This window comes from Pteronotus mesoamericanus, unplaced genomic scaffold, assembly GCF_021234165.1.
Source record: "Pteronotus mesoamericanus isolate MK-2021 breed Mesoamerican mustached bat unplaced genomic scaffold, CSHL_Meso_final contig_347, whole genome shotgun sequence".
Classification (NCBI taxonomy): domain Eukaryota; kingdom Metazoa; phylum Chordata; class Mammalia; order Chiroptera; family Mormoopidae; genus Pteronotus; species Pteronotus mesoamericanus.
In genome coordinates, this window is record NW_026555137.1 from 11,104,377 (window position 1) to 11,114,458 (window position 10,082).

General features: G+C 42.0%; 1 protein-coding gene across 1 annotated transcript; it reads left to right on the plus strand.

Annotated features, from left to right (window-relative positions):
* Positions 1 to 1,503: 1,503 nt before the first annotated feature.
* On the plus strand, positions 1,504 to 9,668 carry LOC129073007 (histone H3.3A). The gene is made up of 4 exons (XM_054576657.1): positions 1,504 to 1,597; positions 3,142 to 3,292; positions 4,510 to 4,663; positions 9,167 to 9,668. Exons 2-4 carry the CDS (start codon positions 3,165 to 3,167, stop codon positions 9,293 to 9,295), a joined length of 411 nt encoding a protein of 136 aa, XP_054432632.1. The 5' UTR covers positions 1,504 to 1,597; positions 3,142 to 3,164; the 3' UTR covers positions 9,296 to 9,668.
* The last annotated feature ends 414 nt before the right edge of the window (positions 9,669 to 10,082 follow it).

A 10,082-nucleotide genomic window follows, 5' to 3' on the forward strand; every position in this document is an offset into this window, starting at 1 on the left:
CGGCGGCACGGCAACCACGAACACTTAACACTCATTAAATAATAATGAAACGGGAGGCCTGGATTTCTTTTTTAGTTTCTCCTGGGACTGTTTCTCACTTAAGTGACCTTGGACAAATCTATTCCCTCCCTCATTTCCATATACCCCTTTCAGGATAATGTTCATGACTAAGATGCTAAGATCTTCAAATTACAAATAGTGCCTCTCATCTATGAAATCTATCTCCTTCACTATCCTACCGGTGGTCTGTATGGCACTTCTGAAAACCTTCACACACAGTTGTTAATACCACCTGGGGGATGGTTCACATATCCAAGGCCAACGAGCTGATAACGTGGATAACTTTAGTGTAAAAAGTCTGTTCCTCATGATACTGAGAATTGGAAAATGGATAAACAATCCCCAAACCACTCTTTTCTTTATTTCTGCCGCTTTCCGCGACACTTAAACTATGCAGAAGCTGCTGACATTATATTATTCTGACGTGTTCATTCTACCCGCAACACTGACACGGTTAAAAGGCCCAGCTGGCTGGTAGGACAAGCTGCCAGGACTGGTAGTCAGGCCCTGGCGCAGTTAGCTGTATACGCTGTTTTAGAGGCTTACAAAATACAGCCATCTTGCATCACACACCCGGCCCAGGAAGAAGGCGAGCTTCGTCCCCTCGGCCTTGGAGACGCCACCTGCGATGGGCTGGTAGCAGCCGGTGGCCAAGCGCGCGCACACCGGCCGCTGTACAGCCCGCAGCCCGCCCGGGCGGCCCGCCTCGATCGGGGTCGCTGTCTGAGCAGATAAAGTTGTCTGCGGACGGACCTGCCGCACTTGGACCGGGACGAAAGCGAGCAGAGGGGCTGTGCGCCCCGCCAGCTGCGAAAGCAGCCCGACCCGAAAGTGGGAGCAGTAAACCAGAGTTCTATTTGCAAGCTTCCTGTTGGGAAATGCTTTCAACTGGGGCGCGGCGACCCGGACGGCCGCGTCCTCTTCTCCGTCCCGACGCCGTCCGGGGCGCCTCGGGGGCGCGCGCCGGAGCCCGCGCAGGAGCGGGGCGCCCCCTCCCTTTCCCCGCCGTGGCCCGAGACGCCCGCAGGCCGGGCGTTCACCCGCCGCGCCTCCTCCCGTCCTCCCCTCCCCCGTACCTGCCCCTCGGCGCCCCAAACCCGGGCTTCGCGAGTTCGATGACGTGTGCTCACGGAGCCGGGTGGGAGCGCGGGGCCCGGGAGCGGGAGTTAAAACGGGGACGGGCGGCTGTCTCGGCGGAAGCCCTCGGCCCCTCGGCACGTCTTTTGTGTTTGTACACACACTGAGCGAGGTGGCTGGGAGGAGGGAGCGGACGGCGCGCGGGGGAGGGGCGAGCGCGCGCCAGCGAACGGGCGCGCGGGGGGAAGGGCGGGGGCGGGGCGCGAGCGGGGGCGCGGGGCGGGGCCGAGCCTTCCCTCCATTGTGTGTGATTGGTTGGCACGCGGCGCGGGGGCGGGGCGGCGTGTGTTGGGGGATAACCTCGGTGTCAGCCATCTTTCAATTGTGTTCGCAGCCGCCGTCGCTCTCTAACGCCAGCGCCTCCTCCAGCTCGCCGAGCTCCAGCCGAAGGAGAAGGGGGGTAAGTTTCCCCGTCTGCCCGCTTCCCCGGAACCGAGCCCCGCTTGCCGTCAGCCCCGGGCCGGGCCCTGGCGGTGCGGCGAGGGGCCCCGCAGCCCCTCTGGTTTGGCCCACAAACTTTTTGGCCCAGAAATGGAGGTGAGGAGCGAGTTTCCCTCTCCCCTCAGGCGGCGGCGGCTCCCCAGTCTCTCGCCGCCTCAGCCCAACAGCAGCAACCGCCGCGGCGCCGAGCCTGCTCTCCCTCCTCCCCGCGCCCCGGGCGCCTCTTTCTTCGGTGAAATCCCGCCCGCCGCCCCTTCCCGGGACCCCAAACCTTCACCACGACCCGCGCGGGTCCCTTAACTGCCGCCCCCGGGCTCCGGCCCCCAGTTTTCGGGCGGGAAAAGGGTGGAAATCGCCGCCGCTTCCCACCGTGGGGTAACTCGCTTTTTGCTGCCTCCCCACAGTTGTTGCTAAGCTTCACCATCTTGTCTCTCTTCTCTGGTCACCGACCATATTTTTTCCCCCGTTTCTCTCTTCCCCATTTCAGAAAAGGAGGAAAATTCTTTGAAGAGGGACATTTTTTTCTCCTTTTTTGGAGAAGCGGAAACTTGATGCATCCCAAATGCAAAAAAAACTTTTGCATTTTGGAGGGCGGCACGTGGCAGGGGATCGGGGTATTTTCGAGGGTTTTGGTGTTTTGTCTCTTAGGAAGGAAACTGGATACGTTTTGCGATTGTTTCCATTTTGTTCTGGTCTAGAAGCCGAGTTTGTGCTTGCGCGAGACGCTGGGAGCGAGGCGGGAGGCTGGGGGACCCCGAGCCGAGGGGCCGGAGGAGGCGAAACCAAAAGTTTATGTGGTGCTTGGGGTGGACCGGTCGGCCGGTGCGTTAATTAAAGCCTGGGTGCGGGCACTTTTTTTTTTTTTTCCCCTTCATTGCGAAGCCTGGTTGGACTGCCGCGAGGACGGCGCTTTGTAGAATGCTGGCTGGTGGTAGCTGTTGTTCCTCTCTTGTTTTTCGTTTTCCAAGACGCCTTTTTGTCAACACAACTGTAGAGATGCTAACGCAGGAATGTTTTCAGATATTTACAGCAATCTATCAACTGCCAGACGCAAGGGGGAGAGTGACGGGGGCGGGGGGGCTAAAACCTTTTTTGCTGTAATTTGACTCGGTCTTTCTGTGGTTTCTGGCTTGGTTCTTTTGACGTGTTTATGGGTCGAATGTTTACAGACATTTTTCTAATTTCTGCTTTAATTAAAGAAATTGAAGCAAAGGCTGTGAGGGGTCTTTTTGTGTTGCCGTTTGTCGCTCAGATTTGGCATTTTTGAGAGATGATTGGTGTTCAGTGGTAACAATTTTCTAGTACTACAGTTTGTTTCAAGAAAGCGTATTTGGGTGGTAAATGCAATCTACCCTTTCGAATTATATAACATTACCGACATTTTTTTTTTCCCTAATGCTGATCATATTTCCAGGTCTTCGGTCGGGCGGGGGGGCGGTTAGTGACAGGAAAACTTGTGTGTTTCGTAGTTTATGGTGATTTTTGGTTTTTTGATGCTGGTAGGTAAGTAAAGAGGTCTCTGTACCATGGCTCGTACAAAGCAGACTGCCCGCAAATCGACCGGTGGTAAAGCACCGAGGAAGCAACTGGCTACCAAAGCCGCTCGCAAGAGTGCGCCCTCTACTGGAGGGGTGAAGAAACCTCATCGTTACAGGTATTAAAAATAAGAGGAAAATAAACGGCCAGTTTGGGGAAGCTATCAAATCATAACAGGAATTGGGGGAGGGTGAGGCACATCCACAGACCTTTTTGTTGCCGTGTTAAAAAAGAGAGAGAGGAAAATAATGGAACAAAGCCCCGAACCGCAGTATCCATATAATCTAACAAAAAGATGTATGTAAAAAGCAAACTTTTTGTTTTAGAGAAACTGATGTTTTTCCTTTAATACCTGAAAATTCATATAAAATTTAGTGTTAGTTTTTATTGGGAACGTGTTTAGTTTTTGAAGCCACAATCTTAACCGATGGCCCAAAGGAGACCTATTACATCACTAATAAAGTTAATGGTCTTAACATTTTATTTAGCTGTTAGTAATATGTATTTTTAAATAGTAAAGTGTTATTTGTAGATACATTTTGAGGATGCTGTTGCTTTTGGCAAAATAATTTAATCAAGATTTATGTCATTTTGTTTTAGTAAAGTTCCCATTCCTCATTTGCTTGAATTGGTTTATTTCCTTCTAATAACGCATTTCGTTTTGACCTACCCTCAGCAGTGTTATTAAGGGCATCTGCCATTAGAGGGCAGAAGTTGCCCGTGCTTAGGTAGCCTTTACAAAAAAAATTAAAGCTCATGCAGTGGAAGAAATAAAAATAAAGTCATTTGAGGTAATTTCTTGCTGGCAATTAGTATTTTTAAAAACCTTCTATACATAATTGAACAATCAAGAATCATGAAGGATAGGTGGTAGTTAGTCAGAGTAAAGGTATTCTGGGAAATCAGATACCACAAGTGTATTTTTAAGTGAAGCTCATTGGGTTGTACTGGTAGATCATATAGATGAATAGAGGATTGGGGTGGGAAGGAGGGTGGTGTCAAATTGAGAAGAATCTAACAATTTTTACTTCTTTGTTAGTGGCCTAATATCTTCCCAAGCTGTAATTATGACAGAAGTTTAGTGATATATATGTTAAAGATGAATAAAATAAATAGCACTGTCAGGAATCTTAATATCATGCTTTTTGCTTTAAAGATATTTAGTATTCTTGATAGGCTTGAATATTCAGGCTATAAATTGATGAGTGAAATTTGATAAGTTGGGCAATTTAGTTTTCAAAAAGTGACTGCATTTCTTTTAAGCTAACTGCTTAAATCCTTTTGTGTTTTTCATGTGTTTTGTAATGGTTTCTTTACATTTTTTCTTTTTTTAAGGCCTGGTACTGTGGCACTTCGTGAAATTAGACGTTATCAGAAGTCCACTGAACTTCTGATTCGCAAACTTCCCTTCCAGCGTCTGGTGCGAGAAATTGCTCAGGACTTCAAAACAGACCTGCGCTTCCAGAGTGCAGCTATTGGTGCTTTGCAGGTAAAATGGCGGGTAGGAAAGTCTCTACGAATTGGAGGTCCTCCTACGTATCAAGAATAATTCTAAATCTTTGGACATGTGTATATGATGTAATCATCACAAGCCTGCAAAGTATCCTTATTTAGTGTTGAGATGTCAGAAGGGTTAACTTGCTCGAAGGTCACACACACAGAAAATGGAGTTGGAATCCATTTGACTCCAAAGCCTAGTGTGCATCCTACTAAACTATTTAAATATTTTAAACATTGCACTAAAAAACAATGTCTAAGGAGAAAAGGCAACCCCTGGTTTGGCCTCTGGTTGCTGCAGGGCAATAAAAAGACATGGGACTAAAGGTCTATACTGGTAATCAGTTCCAACATAGCTGGTATAAAAGGAATGTTAGAATAAATGTCTTGCTGGAACTGACAGCAAGTGGAGAGTGCATTATAGCTAGGATGGGAATAGGCAGTATTAAAGAATTGTGTGATGAGGCAGCAGGGAATGGTGGTTAGGATTGGCAATAGGGAGAAAAGAAAGGTGATAGCTTGTAAAGGAACAAGGATTTGAGGACTAGTCCTTTGCTAAAGGAGTTTAGGGATTTCAACTTAAATGGGAAGCATACTGAATTTAATCTTGGCTCTTGGGTGTCATAACTTCGAGAAATATTATTTTAGGGATTGTTACATATTTGAAATACTTGTGGCTTATGCTGAGATGAAAACTTAAAATGCCCAGAAGATAACTAGGTACATGTAATAATTAACATCAATCACTTAAATAATCCTATTTTATTTTGTATGGTTGGCATTCTTTAGATTATTGTGTCTTGAAATATGGTAAAACTACCTCTTCAAAGCATGGAGTTGGAGGTGATTAAAAATGCAGATTGCTAGGCACCACGACAGACCTGACTCAGAATCTCTCCGCGGGGAGGGTCTAGGCTCCACATACACTCCATTGGATGATTTTCGAGGCTGCTGTTGCTGTGCCAAGCTTTTGTTTTATAAGTGAGGAGGATTTGATAGGTGGATTCTACACTGAAGTATAATTGGTTGAGCTGTTTCTATGGTTAGTCAGAACTTCATTTGATTGGTGAATTCCAGGAGTAGGCGTCCATTAAATTGTCAATGAATTGAAATTTCAAACTGAAATCTTCTAGTGTTGTTATTTAAAACTTTATTTTCTGTTTTAATCACTGATTAATCACTGAAATGTCCCATTGCATTTATTATTGCAATTACAAGTCACATTTTCCCTACTATTAATACAGAAACATTACTAAGAATCTTAGATTTGATTCAAAGTTACTAATTTTGTTTCCTAGTTGAGAGGTGGCAGGACTGTGCTTTTGAGAACATAATTATAATTGAAAACTCAACATTTTGAGTTTGTCATTGCTATAATGGAGCCTTGTCAATTGAGATTGCTAAACAGTGTGGGTGAGAGATTATTGTCTATAAAGGCACGTGTAAACTTCCATTATTATTGAGTTTAAATATCAGTCTTCAACCTTGTAGATTGAGATTACTAAACAATCTGGGTAAAAACTTGTCTTTTTTTTAATTCATGTATAAAAGTTTATTGTTGCAGTTTGTAAGTATGGTTGTATTAGTTCTGAGGAAAATGTTCACCTCTGTTGCCCATAGCATTAGGTAGCTCTTATTTTTATTGGAAAGAGTAATGTTCGTTACAAGTTTTTTTATTTTATTTTATACATACACTTCAGTTCTTTTAAAGATAGAAAGATGGAGAATTTGCTAATGGAAGTAGAATAATAAAGTTAAAATTTACAGAAATGGCTTTAGAATTAACACTATTTACAACTTTTCTAATACAACTAAATGAGGATGGTAGAAAAGTTAGCCTAGGTTTTTCATAGATAATCAAGAATTGACTAACTTAAAAGTTAGCCTTCACCTTTAATATCTAAGAGCTTGAACTATGGTTATTTTTGTGTTAAAAATGGACATAGGTGTTTTGAAATGGAAGAGTCAGACATTGGATATATTCAGAGTGTTGTAAATTGCTGTTTCCTTCAAGCTGTAAGATACTATTTTTTTTGTCATTATCTCAGTTATATTAATGTAGCAATAAATTAACGTGGCAGTCTTTAATCCTCATTACTGCCTTAATGTTTAGGAGTCTTTGGGATATTGATTATAGAATTGGAAATATGAGGGTCATAGTCAGGTCCCTTGTGAATATTGAATCTTATCCTAGAATTGACCAGACAGAACCCTCTAAAGCCCATAACCAAGTTCAGGGATAGCACTAGGAGCCTGTTGATCTTAATCACTCTTAAATAGGTTGTCTCTGAATCATAGGACCTGTTGGCTTGTCCATATAGCAGCTCGCTGCTGCATTTCACAGAAACATTCTAGATTTGCATAACCCTGAGATAAGATGGGCGAAACAAAACTCTTCCTTTCCTGAGGAGCTTCAGTCCTAGTATCTGATGCGCATTGCAGGCCCCTAAGAGTAGGCTGCAGTATGCCATGTTTTCCAAACTTTTTACCCATTACCAGAATCTCAAGAATTATTCCCTGAAAATTAAGGACTTTTCTGTTAATAGAGTCTTTGAAATAGGTATGATGTGAGGGACTAATAATTGTATAGGAAAGATACAGATTTAAATTAGGGGTAAATGTAAAAACAAACCAACAGATCCATTTATTAAACATCTACTTGAGCAAGGCATTATGAGTATAAAATGAAATCTCTATTAAGTAACTGAAGGTATTAAAAGAAGGCTGGTGGACAAGACGAATGAGTGACAAGGAAGGAGGAGTTTGGGGTGCCTGCACCTGGAAGCCAGGGGCAAAAGGAGTGGTTGCATTCTCCTTGGTGTTACAGTCCTGAGCTAGGAAGGCCTTCAAGAGGAGGCAAATAAGATCTGGCTTTTGGTAGCAAATTCTGCAGGGAGACATGTAGGCATAGTAAAATCTGGGGTGAAACAGAGTTTTATAGGAGATAGCAGGTAAAGGATATAAAGGTGAAGGAATAATGTTTTTCATAAGATGAAATATAGTGTAAATCATTTGAATTAAATGTGGCTGTGTTAATGCTTTTAAAGCATTATCTTCTTGGTTTTATTGCAGAGTCCAAATGTTTGTAAAAAGCAAATCTGGCTATTCCCATCTGTGTGTCTTACGTATTATGTGGTATTATGGGGCCTGAATTGCTCGAGTATTTTTGTTTCTTTTTCAGTTTATTATTGTCTTAATATTAGAAAATGGAAATAATTTTTAAAATTAGGAGAAAAATAGCAACTATAACAAAGTCTGGTTTTTCCTAAATATACCTGGAAGAGAGAAATATCTTCTAGAAAATGAGAAAAGGCCAAATAACCTCTCTCTTAATGCTCCTAATCCACTAAAACAGTTTCTTCACTTCATTTTAAAATGATTACACAGATGTTTTAAATTAAACTAAAGGATCCTTCAACTTTTTGGACTGCTGTCAGTTGTATTAAAAGTTTGAGTTAAGTATTACCAAGTACAAACTCTTTTTCCTTCTTTATATGCCAAGTGTTGATGAGTAATTCACACAACTGACAGCTTTTTGAGTGATGTTAGGGTTGAGAAGATCCCTTCAAGAATTTTAGAGTGTAATGGGGAAAACCAGATGGATCAATATTGATAAATAGATGATAAATGCCATTACAGAATAGCGTACATAGAGGAAGGTACACTTGGTGATGGGGCAGGCACATTTCCTAGGAAGGATAGGTTAAAATGTATGTTCTGGAACCTGTAGTACTCTTGTGATAAAATTTGAGGTGTAGCTCTGGTCAGTGTGATTCAGTTGGTTGGGTGGCGTCCTACAAACTGAAAAGTTGCTGGTTTGATTCCCAGTCAGAGCGTGTGTTTGGGTTGCAGTTTTGGGTCCCATTCGGGGTGCGTACAGAAGGCAACCAATCATTGTTGCTCTCCCTTCCCCACTCTCTAAAGTCAGTAAAAGAAAAAAAGTTTTTGGGTTTTTTTGTTTGTTTGTTTTTAAATTTTTAATAGAGTAAGGAAAGGTAGACGAGGACCATAGGATGGAAACCACTTGTCAGCCGTGTTACATTATTTGGCAAGGTAAAGGTTCAGGCATATCTTGGAGTGTGATCAGGGTTCAGCATAAGGAGAACACTGAGTGGGGAAGGAGATTTGGATTGGATACATAATTCCATTTCTTTATAAGGGTGATGATACTAGAGTTTAAAGTAGATTTTTTGGCTTTACTAAAGACACATTACAGTTTGCTAGAAATGATGTTAGAAATATTAAATTTTCTTAGTAATGATTTGACTTTTGTGTAATTGGATAAAAATTTACATGCTTAAGCTATGTACCTTTCATAAGCTGCCCTATAGCTTTGTCCCACAGGTTTTTAAATGTAAGCAATTTGTAAAATAGTAAACATCTTCTGAAGTAGGTTTTTAAAGGGTTCAATAATCTTATCATTTTAACTGATACAGATGTATCTTAACTGTTGAGAATACCATTAATTTTTTTTTCCCCTTTATTCCTATTGTAGGAGGCAAGTGAAGCCTATCTGGTTGGCCTTTTTGAAGACACCAACCTGTGTGCTATCCATGCCAAACGTGTAACAATTATGCCAAAAGACATCCAGCTAGCACGCCGCATACGTGGAGAACGTGCTTAAGAATCCACTATGATGGGAAACATTTCATTCTTTAAAAAAAAAAAAAAAAATTCTCTTCTTCCTGTTATTGGTAGTTCTGAACGTTAGATATTTTTTTTCCATGGGGTCAAAAGGTACCTAAGTATATGATTGCAAGTGGATAATAGGGGACAGAAATCAGGTATTGGCAGTTTTTCCATTTTCATTTGTGTGTGAATTTTTTTAATATAAATGCGGGGACATAAAGCATTAATGCAAGTCGAGATGTTTCAGTGAACAAGTTTCAAGCAGTTCAACTTTATAACAATATAAATAAACCTGTTAAATTTTTCTGGACAATGCCAGCATTTGGATTTTTTTAAAACAAGTAAATTTCTTATTGATGGCAACTAAATGGTGTTTGTAGCATTTTTATCATACAGTAGATTCCATCCATTCACTATACTTTTCTAACTGAGTTGTCCTACATGCAAGTATGTTTTTAATGTTGTCTGTCTTCTGTGCTGTTCCTGTAAGTTTGCTATTAAAATACATTAAACTATATCTGCTTTTGGTCTTTATTATCGACCTTATCCTTGTACTTCACTTGAAATGTCAACATTCAAAATAATTTTAGCATCAAGTGTTTTGTCACTTTATATCTGAAACACAAGACTGTTGAAAGATGGGGAAAGTAGTATAAGCCTTGTATAAGTCAATCTGTTTGCCAAAACCTTATCTTAAATGTTTGGATATGTTGAATTCGAAAGCAATAATTCACAAACCTAGCCATCACATGGAAATAGTTACATCTGTTTAGGAGTGGAAG